General features: G+C 42.9%; 1 protein-coding gene across 4 annotated transcripts in view; it reads left to right on the forward strand.

Annotated features, from left to right (window-relative positions):
* TMEM131 (transmembrane protein 131) overlaps nt 1–15,828 on the forward strand; it is a 211,876-nt gene that overhangs the window by 122,288 nt on the left and 73,760 nt on the right. For all 4 annotated transcript variants that reach the window (XM_085852639.1, XM_085852640.1, XM_085852641.1 and 1 more), the window contains 2 exons: nt 10,914–11,025; nt 15,255–15,396. In XM_085852639.1, the coding sequence (XP_085708765.1) occupies nt 10,914–11,025; nt 15,255–15,396 (254 nt within the window). The remainder of the gene's footprint in view (nt 1–10,913; nt 11,026–15,254; nt 15,397–15,828) is intronic.

Here is a 15,828-nt window from a genome sequence, read left to right on the forward strand (position 1 = left end):
CCGTAGCTTCGCCTTTGACCCCCTCCCTTTGACCTTTCACCTCGCTCCCCATTGGCCCGAGAAAAAGTGGGCGTGAAGGCTTTTTTGATCCACAAATTTGCATATATCGATCGTCCTGGAGGCGGGACCAAATCGCCCCTCGCTCACCGATTGGACGGCAAAAAGTGGGCGTGTGTCGTTTTTGATCCGTTTTTGAAGCACAAAATCCGTGATTTTGTACACGCTGTTCGACGCGCGCTCTGCACGAGTCCAACACCGGTACCCACAGCGGGGCAAGAACGGTGGCGATGCTACGGTTGCGAGGTGTGACGTGAAGGTCGTGGCGGTTGTGGTGAAGCGGCGTTGTGGTTGGTGGTTGATGTTGTGGTTGTGGTGGTAATCATGGCGGTTGGTCCAAAATAAAGATAGCAAAAGAAAAACGGCTATCCTGAAGAGTCGCAGCTCGCATAAATGACATGTATTCCCACTAGACAACGGGTTTGGGCCTAACTACACATGTACTTACCGAGATACCTCATCTAAGGGACCTGAATGGTGGTTTGCGAATTTGGTAACCACAACAATATTGTTACGGTTGTGGAAATTCGCATTACACCATAAAGGGTCCTCAGATGAGATATATCGGTAAGTTCATGTGTCGTTAGCCCAAACCCGTTGTTTCGAGGGAATATATGTGATCCATTCGGGTTGCGATTCTTCAGTTCGTCGTTTTTCTTTGGCTATTGTTAATTTGGTGCAAGAACAACAACGAACATCGCCACAACCAACATCTCCATGATCACGCCATTCACTACACGACGCCAAAAATCACGCCATTCACTACACGACGCCAAAAATCACGCCATTCACTACACGACGCCACCTTCCACAACTACGCTACCACATCTTCGCCACTTGCCATTCAATGAGCACCGTGCGGTCACGATCTCCGCGGGACGGATGGGAGGGGCGGAGTGGCAGCGGCAGCCGGGGTGCGAAGGGGCATCTCCCGCCCGAATCTTTCTTCCCTCGTCGTACGGCGCGGGGGGAAGAAAACCAACAATGCCTGTGGGATTTTTCCTTCTGCTTTTCCCGCGCTTTGGCATGGGGGAGATGCGATTTGGGCCAGAGGTCAAAGGTGAAAAAAGGTGGGGGCCTGATTTTGGGGAAATAATTCCCTGCCCCCGAGCCAAGACTGACTTTCCTCGCCCCACACGGTGCGGGGAGGGGGGAACAAGAGGGCACGCCCCTATTTGGGAAGCTTCCAGAAGGGAGGTGGAGCCAGAAATAAGGCGGGGCAAAGGGCGGAGCCCCGCGCTACAAAAGGGGCGGAACGAAAACGCGAGAGAGAGAGAGAGGGTGAAGTTGAGTTTTAGGCTGAACGCGCGCGAGTGAGGAGAGCTCGGCGGGAAAAGGGCGAACGCGAGCGAGTTAGGAGAGCTCGGCGAAAAAGGATAAACACGAGCGCGGAGAGCTGAGTGGAGTTCATGAGGAGAAGCGTGAGCGGACGTGGAGGCTCGCGGACGAGACCTCGCTTGCCGGACCATGCTGGTTGGGTCGCTCCGGACCGAGTGCGCCTCGAGGGGATCGGCAGTGCTGGCGGGGCCGGATCATGGTGGACACCAGCTCGGGGAGCTCCCTCCGGTCACGCTCTTTCAATCATTTCTTTTGGGTTTTTGTATGAATGGTGTGGCGCCGTGTCCTGTAAAGTAGAATAGTGTAAGTGACTGTGCTGTGAATAATTGCTTATTCGGTTTTAACTCTTTCCCTGCTTCCTTTTGATGTAAATACGTGCTCCCTTGTCTGAGAGTGCAATAAAAGTGCTTGCTTGTCCAATTGTTCCCCGTTTCGCTGTGTCCTTTCCTTTGTTGAATCTCCATCTTGCATCATGTAAGGGATTAATATTGGGTTTTAAAACACCCGGTAATTAATCGGAACCGTCAAGGACGACGATAACTCCGCTCGGTTATCCCTGTAATACGGAACGAACCGCTTAAGCGGTTCGTGTCCAGAGTCGGCCTGTGGCGTGGTCCCATCCCTCAGCAGATTACCTGTGCGAGTACCATAGGTATATCGACTTTCGGCGATTTGCCCTATCTCGCGCGGGTGGACTGCGGACTGGGTGGTGGTGGGGTTAAACCCCCACCCGTGACTGGTTTCTGGCGGTAGTCCCAGGAGGGTCACGACTGAATTGTCCGTTTCAGTGGGCGAAGCGGCCGCCATTCGAGTCTAGCGGCCGATCGCACGCCGGGCGGGCCAGAATTCGCAACAAATATATATATATATATATATATATATATATATATATATATATATATATATATATATATATGTATATACAGGGGGCTGCAAAAGTATGTATACAGTAAGGATTATACCAGTATTACCAGTTTTATAATAGTGGTGCTTGGATTCATTTTATACTCGTGAATGCCGGGGAAAAACAGTTTGAACATTTGAGGGATTAATATGTTTATTATTGATATTGTTGCGGTTGTGGAAATTCGCAAACCACCATTCAGATCCGGTAGGTGAGATATCTCTGTAAGTACATGTGTAGTTAGCCCCAAACCCGTTGTTTAGAGGGAATAAATGTGATTCATTCGGGCTGCGACGCTTTGAGATAGCCGTTTTTCTGTTCTATCTTTATTTTGAACCAACCACGCTCCAACCATCACACAACAACAACGACGCCAACAGCCACGATCTTTACCTTCACAACTCGCTCCCGCAAGCATCGCATCACCACCACCATTCCAAACGGCACCATGGCCATAAACCACCACCATAAACCCTCCACCACCTTCACCTCTCTCCTTCTGCGGCTATTCCCGCACCACCTGTGAGCACCGAGCGTCGGGCTGTCCTGGGCTCGTACAAGATACGCGCCGAGCCACGAGTGCAAAATGCGGCCTTTCCGAGGAGAATTCGGATCAGGAATGCTACACGCCCACTTCTGATCCGTCCAATCAGCAAGCGCGGGGCGGTTTGGCCCCGCCTCCAGGCGCGTCTGTGTGGAATCGAGATATGCAAATTGTAGGATCGGGGAGATTCATGCCCTTTTTTCTCCGTCCAATGGGCGAGTGTAGCTCCACCCCCGAGTTCGTCCTGATCCGGAAATTTGCATATGGGTTCTCCTGCTGGCCTATAAAGCGCCGAGCGCAAGGCGAATATGGGCAGAGTCAGTTTTGGAAGAGCGGATAGTGGCAAAAAAGCGAAGAGAGTTTTGGGGCAGAGAGAAAGAAGAGTTGTTGCGCAAGAGTTGTTGTTGCGAGGCAGTCAAGTCAGTTTGGAAGAGCGGAGTGGAGTCGGGAGGCGAGGGCGTCCCGGTGGTTTTCGGCAGTCGGCTGAGGAGAATTGGGGGAAGAGTCCGAGGAGCTCGGGTCCGAGACAAGGAAGACGGCGGTCGGCGACGAGGTTGTGGTGGAATCGCTCGTCACGGGACCCAAGCAAGCCAGCTATACTCTTTCCCCAGAGCATCAACAATTCCCCCTTTCCCCCGCGCTGAGATAGTGCGAAAAGGGGGCCCCCTTCCCACCCCACTCCAAGCGGTGCCAACAAAACCCGCAAAGGAGCACAAAGTCAGGGCACCGCGCGCTGCCACATTTGTGGCTCATCACGAAGACGCGGGTAGGACCCACCCGGTCTCGCGGACCTGACCGCTCCTTCAGGTCCCGCGCAAATATTGGCCCACAGACCCCGTCTGCCCCCTTGTCTTTGAGGGTGGCCTTTTCTTTTGCTTTTGAGTAAATGTGTTGTTGGCGCCGTCTGTAAAGTAAAACTGTTTAAGTGTTGCCGTGTTCTCGCGTAGTCGGTAGTATCTCTGCGTCATTGTTTTTTGTAGCATTTGACATATGTGCATTCTGTTTGGCTGTATATGTGTGCTCTCCGTGTGCCGCGGAATAAATGTGCATTTTGTTGAACTGTTTTCCCGTTTAGTTTTGTCGTTTCTTTCATTGAATCTCCATGTTGCTTCACGTAACGGGTTCGTAGTGGGCTTAATACGCCCGATAATTAATCGGAACCGTCGAGGCCAACGATAACACCGCTCGGTTATCCCGAGAGCACGGAACGGACTGCTTAAGTGGTTCGTGTCCGGTGTCAGCCTGCGGCGAGGTACGATCGCCCGGTCTGCCATCCGCGTGGGTACTTAGGTAGGTCGAGTTTGGCGAACAGCCCTATCCCATGCGGGTGGCCGATTGGCATGATCGTGGTGAGGCCGAAAGGTCTACCCGTGACTGGCTGCGGGTGATAGTTCCAGGAGGGTCACGACAGAATTGTCCGTCCGGTGGGCGACGTGCCGTGATTCGAGTCACGTGGCCGTTCGCACGCCGGCGGGTGCGAATTCGCAACAATATGTTTATCATTGGTATGTTATGATTGATATGCTTGTATAATCAATAAAATACGTTTTGTGCGCACGTTTTGTTTTTCATTACTGTATACCTACTTTTGCAGCCCCCTGTATGTATATGAAGACCACAAGGGGAAAACCAGAGATGTCAGGATGTCAATTTTGAAGAAACTGAAAAACAAAGTTTCAAGACTTTGGTGGACTGTTTAATAACTGTCATATAGATTTCTTTTCCAGTAAAAGGAAGAGTGATTATTGGCCGATCAAATTAAGCATGTAGCATTTGCCAAGCTTCTGTGTTATTTAATTTAAGAGCAAAGAACGAATCAATCTTGCAAACTGACATCACTGGTTATTCCCTTGTTTAAAATTGCCATGCAATTTTAACCCAGGATGTGTAGCAAATTCATGCTTGTTGGTTATTAGCATACATTACATGACTTTGGTGATCACAAATTATTTTTTTCAACATTAAACGGTCATTGTTTTTTGTTTGATTGGTGTTCAACGCCATACTCAAGGGTATTTCGCTTATATGATGACGGATTCTCCATTTCTTACTCCGTACTACTCAATATGATGGAAAACCGGGAGGAAACCAAGGATAAACCACCCCCGCGATAGCCGAAGTCACCTCATGTGACTCCCTCATATACCTAAGCAAGTTGATTGGGCGGTGGGTACATCGAATGAGGATGGGTACTCAGACGCGCTAACCATTAAGCCACAGCGTGGGTCCCATAAAAGTCACAATAATGGTTTGACCAGGCTTGAACCACGATATGCACCAACTACGGAGCCCATGATATAACCAAATAGGCCATTGTAGTGCTCAGAGTTTATGCTGTGAAAGTTTTACAACCTTTCATTTTTTAGTTTCTCAACTCTGAATATTATGGTGGAACAGTTAACATCAATGAAAGGGAGATAACCAGGAGTAAAGTACTGACAACCCTGGGTTTCTACTTCTTCAGCTTTGACAACACTTGTTTTTTTTCATTGCACGGCTTAACTTTATACCATATAAATTATGTGCCACCCCTGGTTATTTGTTAAAGTAATATTGTGAGAGGAAACCTTATGTTGCCAACTATTGGTAGGTGCAATAACCCTGAAATTTATAAAAAGTGACATCTCTGGTTTTCCCCTTATGGTCTTCATATGTATGTATATATATATATATATATATATATATATATATATATATATATATATATATATATATATATATATATATATATATATATATATATATATATATATATATATATATATATATATATATATATATATATATATATATATATATATATATATATATATTTATATATATATATATATACAGTGGGGAGAACAAGTATTTGATACACTGCCGATTTTGCAGGTTTTCCCACTTACAAAGCACGTAGAGGTCTGTAATTTTTATCATAGGTACACTTCAACTGTGAAAGACGGAATCTCAAACAAAAATCCTGAAAATCAAATTGTATGATTTTTAAATAATTAATTTGCATTTTATTGCGTGAAATAAGTATTTGATACATCAGAAAAACAGAACTTAATATTTGGTACAGAAACCTTTGTTTGCAATTACAGAGATCAGACGTTTCCTGTAGTTCTTATCCAGGTTTGCACAGACTGCAGCAGGGATTTTGGCCCACTCCTCCAGACAGATCTTCTCCAGATCCTTCAGGTTTCGGGGCTGTCGCTGGGAAACACAGACTTTCAGCTCCCTCCAAAGATTTTCTCTTGGGTCCAGGTCTGGAGACTGACTTGGCCACTCCAGGACCTTGAGATGCTTCTTACGGAGCCACTCCTTAGTTTCCCTGGCTGTGTGTTTCGGGTCGTTGTCATTCTGGAAGACCCAGCCACACCCCATCTTCAATGCTCTTGTTGAGCGAAGGAGGTTGTTGGCCAAGAACTCGTGATACATGGCCCCATCCATCCTCCCCTCAATACGGTGCAGTCGTCCTGTCCCCTTTGCAGAAAAGCATCCCCAAAGAATGATGTTTCCACCTCCATGCTTCATGGTTGGGATGGTGTTTTTGCGGTTGTACTCATCCTTCTTCTTCCTCCAAACACGGCTAGTGGAGTTTAAACCAAAAAGCTCTATTTTGGTCTCGTCAGACCACATGACCTTCTCCCATCCTCCTCTGGATCATCCAGATGGTCATTGGCAAACTTCAGACGGACCTGGACATGCGCTGGCTTGAGCAGAGGGACCTTGTGTGCGCTGCAGGATTTTAATCCATGATGGCGTAGTGTGTTACTTTTGGTTTTCTTTGATACTGTGGTCCCAGCTCTCTTCAGGTCATTGACCAGGTCCTGTCATGTAGTTCTGGGCTGATCCCTCACCTTTCTCGTTATAATTGAGGCTCCACGAGGTGAGATCTTGCATGGAGCCCCAGACCAAGGGAGATTGACTGTTATCTTGAACTTCTTCCATTTTCTAATAATTGTGCCAACAGTTGTTGCCTTTTCACCAAGCTGCTTGCCTATTGTCCTGTAGCCCATCCCAGCCTTGTGCAAGTCTACAATTTTGTCCCTGATGTCCTTAGACAGCTCTCTGGTCTTGCCCATTGTGGAGAGGTTGGAGTCTGATTGATTGAGTGTGGACAGCTGTCTTTTATGCAGATAACGGGTTCAAACAGGTGCAGTTAATACAGGTAATGAGTGGAGAATGGGAGGGCTTCTTAAAGACAAAACTAACAGGTTTGTGAGAGCTGGAATTCTTACTGGTTGGTAGGTGATCAAATACTTATTTCATGCAATAAAATGCAAATTAATTATTTAAATATCATACAATGTGATTTTCAGGATTTTTGTTTTCGATTCCGTCTTTCACAGTTGAAGTGTACCTATGATAAAAATTACAGACCTCTACGTGCTTTGTAAGTGGAAAAACCAGCAAAATCGGCAGTGTATCAAATACTTGTTCTCCCCACTGTATATATATATATATATATATATATATATATATATATATATATATATATATATATATATATATATATATATATATATATATATATATATATATATATGTGTATATACATACATGCATATATACCCACGAGGTGGTTTCCTATTAATATTGGGAATTATATATATATATATATATATATATATATATATATATATATATATATATATATATATATATATATATATATATAGTAGTAAAGGTGCCCGTCTTGGACGGGCGTCACTGGCAACATATGGTAAAAGACAGATAGCATGAATGTATTTTAAACAATATATTATGTCATTTTTATCCATTGATTAATTATCATTCAGGTTTTCCCCTTCGACTGTCCCGCAGTCGCTCCACTTCGATGACATTACCACAGAGTTTAGTGACTACACAACGTGTACCATTCGTGAGTTCCGGAGGATCCATAGAGCGCATTAAAATTACAGAACACCCTACTTTAAAGTGATTCCAAAGGCCGGATCAGTTTCGTCTACATATTCATATCTTGTAGATTTTAGCTGATTCTGAAACTGTTAACAGCATGTCGATCGGATGGTTCTGTGATTTTCTACGGTCGTAAACAGAAGTACGACTTAAGCCTGTACGCCACTATGCGGAGACCCAAGGACCTAATATTTCACAACAAACTAAAAACTCACAAAATTTGAAGATATTTTAAATAAACAATTTATTGTAATATCAATTAAATATCATTTTTATCCATCGATAATATTAATTGTTCTGTACAGCTATAGTTGTTCTCCTGGGATCTGCACATCCATCCACGATCTATGTTCAAATGAAGTGCAGTAGGAATAATAAAAACAGCACCGTGCGGGAGTATAGGTAATCTCTCCAAAGCTCTCGGAAAGCCTTAAAATGCATCACGATCGGTTTGATTGTGAACAGATATGCGGACGGATGGACATCGAGACCGGTTTTATTAGGTCATCATGAGGGTAACGCTTGATATTACGCATTGAAATAGAGATATGAATACTCAAGTGAGTTATTAAATGTCTATGATTGATAGCTTATTGACAGCTCAATAACATGAGCAATTTACTTTGGCGTATAGTGATTAATAATAACATACTCTACAAAAGGTTTTACGAACTCATCTTCGTGGTCCTCTAAAAAATGGGAAACATTTTTATTTTTTTTGTGCAATAATTCCTCCCATTTTGCACATGGAGAACATGAACTGTTTAATGACCATAATCATCAAAACAAATTTTGAGGGTCCTCTTAAGGAAGACAATAATATCTTCTATATTAATATTTCGGCACGCCCCTTTTTTGTTCCACCATCAGATTTTCCACCATCAGATTACTATATATGTCAAAGCTTGTTTCATCCCATGCAGAAACAAAAATCTAATGGTGGAACAAAAAAAAGGGGCGTGCCGAAATATTAATATAGATAATATTTAACTACCATAATCATCAAAACAAATTTTGAGGGGCCTCTTGAGGAAGACAATAATATCATTACTATATGTCAAAGCTTGTTTCACTTCATGCAGTAACAAAAATCTGATGGTGGAACAAAGAAAGGGGCGTGCCGAAATATTAATATAGATATGTATGTATGTATGTATATATGTGTATATATATATATATATATATATATATATATATATATATATATATATATATATATATATATAATAAAATATAAAAATGAAAAATATGGAAATAATTTTTATAAAATGAAAATAAGAGACCACTCCAAAAAAATTTTAAATCGGCATCTCTTCATGTATGGCAGCCATTCCATTCCAGTGTCTGTTGAATTCCAACACAGGCACACCTCATTCTACTTCGTGAGGTACTGATTAGGTGATCACCTGAACCGAATCTTATTTTACAAGGAAAAGTATTTTAAAAACTCACTGCTGTGGTCATCACTATCCTCTTGCAATAGGACCAGCTGGATGGCAAAAACAGTGCTAGTAGTACCTCAAAAGTAATTGGAATCAAAAAAATAACTATTGACCATGCCAAAAGAGTTGAAAAGAAAAGTTTTGAGTTAGGAAAAGAAGGGTTCAATTCTGGCTTTACTGGTAGAGGGATACAGTGAGCGTCACGTTGCTTCCATCCTTAAAATTTCAAAGACGGCGGTTCATAAGAACAAGGTCAAGCAGCAGACATTGGGGACAACAAAGCTTCAGACTGGCAGAGGGCGAAAACGACTTTCCACTGACCGGGATGATCGCCAACTCATTCGAATGTCACTCAACAACGGTAGGATGACATCAAGTGACCTACAAAAAGAATGGCAAACTGCAGCTGGGGTGAAGTGCACAGCGAGGACGGTTCGCAACAGGCTCCTCGGGGCAGGGCTGAAGTCATGAAAAGCTGGAAAAAGCCCTTCATCAATGAGAAGTAAAGAAGAGCCAGGCTGATGTTTGCATAAGACCATAAGGATTGGACCGTAGAGGACTGGAGTAAGGTCATCTTCTCTGATGAGTCCAATTTTCAGCTTTGCCCAACACCTGGTCGTCTAATGGTTAGACGGAGACCTGGAGAGGCCTACAAGCCACAGTGTCTCGCACCCACTGTGAAATTTGGTGGAGGATCGGTGATGATCTGGGGGTGCTTCAGCAAGGCTGGAATCGGGCAGATTTGTCTTTGTGAAGGACTCATGAATCAAGCCACGTACAAGGTTGTCCTGGAAGAACACTTGCTTCCTTCTGCTCTGACAATGTTCCCCAACTCTGAGGATTGGTTTTTCCAGCAGGACAATGCCCCATGCCACACAGCCAGGTCAACCAAGGTGTGGATGGAGAACCATCAGATCAAGACCCTGTCATGGCCAGCTCAATCTCCAGATCTGAACCCCATTGAACACCTCTGGAATGTGATCAAGAGGAAGATGGATGGTCACAAGCCATCAAACAAAGCTGAGCTGCTTGAATTTTTGCGCCAGGAGTGGCATAAAGTCACCCAACAGCAATGTGAAAGACTGGTGGAGAGCATGCCAAGACGCATGACAGCTGTGATTGAAAATCAGGGTTATTCCACAAAATATTGATTTCTGAACTCTTCCTCAGTTAAAACATTCGTATTGTGTTGTTTAAAAATGAATATGAACATTAAACTTGTTTTGTTTGTATTATTTGAGGTCTGAAAACACTGAATGTTTGTTGTTATTTTGACCAGTTGTCATTTTCTGCAAATAAATGCTCTTAATGACCATTTTTATTCGGAATTTGGGAGAATGTTGTCAGTAGTTTATAGAATAAAACAAAAATGTTCATTTTACTCAAGCGCATACCTATAAATAGTAAAATCAGAAAAACTAATTTTGCAGTGGTCTCTTATTTTTTTTTCCAGAGCTGTATAATATATATATATATATATATATATATATATATATATATATATATATATATATATACGTATATATATATATATATATATATATATATATATATATATATATATATATATATATATATATATATATATATATATATATATATATATATATATATATATATATATATACATACATATATACGTACATATACATATATATATATATATATATATATATAAAATTTTATATCGTGATCAGTGTTTCTTGATGTGTGCACGCAGCTGGTGCACGGTGGTTGGATGTCCTCCGGAAGGAGACTGTGGAGCTGGATTCACAGTTGTACCGGGAACTCCAGCAAAGATGGGCATCACTTCGAGATAAAGGCCTCTTAAGGTGTGTGTGTGTGTGTGTGTGTGTGTGTGTGTGTGTGTGTGTGTGTGTGTGTGTGTGTGTGTGTGTGTGTGTGTGTGTGTGTGTGTGTGTGTGTGTGTGTGTGTGTGTGTGTGTCCCCTTCCTTCACGATGTGATTTATGGGATGATCAGGTTCCAATCTTTATTGTTTGTTTGGGCTCCGCAAGACACCTTTAATTATGCGATTGGTCTTTGGGAATAGTTTTTGCTACTCTTATGGAAAACATGTCACAAACTACATCTGTGACAAGATGTTGTTTGTTGAGTAGTCCATTGCAAAATGCTCTGCAGGCTATTCATATTGATGAATATTCATCTTACCTGGAATTTTCCAATGTTTTGTTTATTTTATATTGAATTTTTATACTTTTTTTTGTTGTTGTTAATCATTCAGTAAGACATGTAAAAAGTGAACCACAAATTTAACTTGCTCAATGAGGATTAAAATTGACGTGCAAATGCAATTTATTATTGTTTGTGTGGAGTCCAAAATTTGACCTCTGCTGAAGAGGTATGGCTGAGAATTTCTTCCAATTTTCATCTCATGATGGGAATTACAATGTCCAGGTTCTACCAGCCCAGCGTTTCTCAACCTTTGATGGCCCATGGCCCCCCTACCGAGTCACTTAACATTCGTGGTCCCCTGCCCTTCACTAAAAGATGCAGATTTCGTTTTATGAAATTTATTTACTCAGTCTTAAAAGATAAATCAAAGTAAACATTTTTCTAAGCAATACAATCAATCAGACACTTGCTGTTGGGCTTGTCTGACAAGGCCTCTTATGTACGGCTCCGTCTTGGACACAGTAAGGCGAATATCGTTCTCTACGTCAAGACGGTTTCTGGACTTCGTTTTAATGGTCGCAAGGTCAGAAAATCCAGATTCGCAAAGATATGTTGTGGCGAATTGAATGAGCATTACGGATGCCTTCTTGCTGAGTCGTGGATACGCATCCTGAACAGACAACCAGAAGGTGGAGTGGTCTTCTTTGTTACTGAAGACCAGCTTCATTGCTTTTGAAACCTTCAACTCTGCCAGCTCCTCTGCTTCGTCTTTAGGAGGTTCAATTTTGGCGTTAAACGGGTCTTTGTGCTACGGAACATCCAACGGTGCATCGTTGAAATACGATTTGAACTCGGCGGAGAGATTGTCGAGATGTCAAGTGATGCAATCTTTGATGCCGACGGAAGCTCAATCCTCTGCGTCTGCAGGTGCTCGTCCAAGAAAGGAAACGAGGCAGTGGACTCGGCCTTGATTCGTGCCTGCCAGACTTCCATTCTAGCAGACAGTCCGGCAAGCTTGTCTTGAACGTCACTAACTGTCACATCACGGCCTTGCAAGGACTGGTTCATTTCGTTGAGTCTGCCGAATATATCGGCCAGGTCGGCGAGCATCATGACGAACTCTTCATTGTCGAAGTGGACATGGAGGTTGTTTTCGTTGTCTCGCAGGAAGATTTCCACCTCAACCCGGAGTTCATACAGCTGAGAGAGGCATTTCCCCCTCGATAGCCAACGGACTTTGGTATGGAACAGAAGTCCAACATGTTCCGCTCCCATTTCATTGGCCAGGAGTTGGAAGAGCCGATGATTTTTGGCCTTCGCACGAATGAAGTTGATCAATTTGACCGCGACATCCATGACTTCCAGCAAACGAGGCGGAAGAGTCTTTGACGCAAGAGCGTGTCGGTGTAGCGAACAGTGGGAGGACGTCACATGGGGCCATTCGTTCTTCACAAGCGTGATGAACCCTCCTCTGACGCCGACCATCGCTGGGGCACCATCAGTACAAATGTGCTTGATATTCTGCCAACCGAGTCCATTGGCTTCAAAAAAAGATTCCACAATATCTTTGATATCTGCCGCTGTCGTTGTGGTTGGTAGGGTATTGCAGAACAAGAACTCTTCCTTCATCTTTCCCTTTCTCTCGTATCGAGCGAAGGCGATTGACTGGCTCTCCAGGGCGGTGTCGGTAGACTCGTCTAATTGAAGGCTCACTTGGAGCGTGCTTTGTTTGATTTCGGAGCAAACTTGACGGCACACATCAGCGGCCATGTCATCAATCCGTCGTCGGATCATGTCATTAGAGAGCGAAACTTTCTGGATCTTCTTTTTCGCCTCTGGTCCGATCATCAATTCCACCATTTTCTCTGTACTTGGCTTGATAAGGTCCTCAGCAATAGTGTGCGGCTTCTTGCACTTCGCAATTCGGTATGCCCCTTCGTAGCTGGATTGAAGAGCAGGTTTTTCTTCTGGCCGGAATCCAAATTTAGGAAGTGTCGCTTCACGGTCATATCGTGATCGTTTCGCAGACAGAGCGTCGATATTATCTTCCTTCCTTCCGGGATGCATCTTGTCGCGATGGTTTGGAAGGACGGAATGACGCATTTGACATCACGACCGAGCAGTGCAGACATTGCGTGCAGTCCATGCCATCTCGACTGACATTCGTGAATCCAAACTTGATATAGCTGTCATTCCATTTTCGAACCTTCGACATCTGAGAAAAAATTGAAAAAACAAAATTCTAACGTTTATGTAAACATTGGTTTACTATGAATGCTCTGTGGGCTCCGCTTTCTCTTTTAAAATCGTGGTTAAACTCATCTACCCTTTTTACTTTGACACTATGACCGGAGACTTGTCACCCTAATTGTACATTACAAGCTTCTGCATTCTGAATCACAGTTTTTCGGCGTCCGCTCATGGCCACCCGGTCGAAGGCCGATGGCCCCCTTGGGGGGGGCCACGAGCCCCCGGTTGAGAAACGCTGTACCAGCCATAAACACCTGCTTTTGGTTCTGGTCTGCTTTCCTTATGATCATGTATTTTGATTCGAAATTCTTGAAATTTATCTTTTCAAATATTTGTCTTCAGACTCCACTGTACATTTCATTGTTTGTTTTGAATTTATATGTCTGTCATTGTTTTAATTTTATAAGAATTATTCTGCTTGGCCTTTTGCTCCTTCTCTGCACCAGAATCTTTCTGACCTTTTTGTTCTGCTTCAACTCTTACTGTCTCTCCCTCCACACTCTTTGACAACTGTAGGAGTCCAGCTGATGAGACTGGTACAGTACAGTCATGCGCCACTTAACGATGGGGATACGTTCTGAGAAATGCGTCGTGAAGCGTTGTCGTCATTGTGCGAACATCATAGAGTGTACTTACACAAACCTAGATGGTATAGCCTACGACACACCTAGGCTATATAGTATAGCCTATTGCTCCTCGGCTACAAACCTGTACAGCATGTTACTGTTCTGAATACTGTAGGCAATTGTAACACACATCCAAGATCGACGGAAGACTCGTTAGTTTTACCTTTGTGCTGTTCATGACGGACATGTGTGTTGTTAGCGGCTGCTTACAATCTCCTCTCGCATCGATTATAGAAAGGTGAATAAATAGCGTTTGGATTTTATAAATACGTAATCATTGCATCGATGTTATAATTTACAAGTGAAGAAACGAGCATCTGCCAGTTGTGTGATATATTTTCGGAACAGTGCGAATGTTTTAGCAACATAAAAAGCTTTACCAAAAACTAATTTGCGTTTTAATTTTGACTAACAACGATTTATTCACGGAATTTTTTTGAACTCAAAGGTAATTTACTTGCTTGAAGGTAAACGTGCAAAAAATGGGTCAAATAGGGTGAAAATAGGTTGTTTTTTTTTTGGATGTGAGGTCAACATTGGGTCAGGTTGAACGCTGATTTTCTTGAATCCCAATTTAGCGCAATCCCGCTTTTTTTCACGATGACATTTTATGCACCTCAACGATCCCGTTATAACGGGGCCACACTAGTTGTTTATTATCATTATCATGTACTTTACATAATTGTATGTGCTATACTGTACTTTTATATGACTGGAAGCACTATGACATCACTTGGCAATAGGAATTTTTCAGCTCCATTATAATCTTATGGGATCACCGTCATATATGCGATCCGTCGTTGACCGAAACGTCGTAATGCGGCGCATGACTGTATTAGGAAGTGTGCAGCGTTGGTTTGGAGGTTGTTTGTTTCGGTTTTCTCTTTGTATACTGCATTCTACTATTTTCTTGTTAATTTTGCTGTATGTGATTAGCTTTGGCAAGTTCCATTATTCAACTTTGTCATTGGCTGTCCCATTGATTTATTCTATAATTTATCAGTGTACAACCTGAAGCACCCAGGCAGCAATACCTATTTTTATACACAGACCTGAAGGAACATTCGAGGTGAACACTGACATCTTTAAGAGTGTGGCCGTGCGTGTAACTGCACAGCTCACTTGGCCATCTTTGATAAACAAATCTCAGAGGCTGCTTTCATTTCCCCTGACCAGCCGTAACACCACCACGGTAAGTATCCAGTGTGCTGCTCAGTTTGTCATTCATCAACTGCTTCAGTAACTTTGAAGTTTTTATTCTTGGTTTTTAATTTGTAATTTTAATTTATGCATTGTAATGAATTTCCTTTGTAGGCTGTTTCCCCTTTTCAACAAAGCAAAATTATGTTTTGGAACTTTTATTGGCTGATCTTGAGCGATTACTTTTGCTTGGTAAAAAAAGTTGACTGCTTAAGGTTGACACGATTCCACTAATGGGAAGCACCATTTGGGTTGACTTGAGGTCACCCTAACATTGCATTTTACCGGCTTTCCTTATTTTTATTAAGTTTCCGATTAATATTGAGATAAAACAAAAATTGAATCTCACATTAGCAAGGAGCATCTGTTCCAAAGCACACGGCCACAAGATGCTTCACCACACAAGTATATGACGTAGGATGTC

This window comes from Eptatretus burgeri, chromosome 13 (genome assembly GCF_056783735.1).
Source record: "Eptatretus burgeri isolate ZD-2024b chromosome 13, Ebu_testis_v1, whole genome shotgun sequence".
In the NCBI taxonomy this organism is placed as follows: Eukaryota; Metazoa; Chordata; class Myxini; order Myxiniformes; family Myxinidae; genus Eptatretus; species Eptatretus burgeri.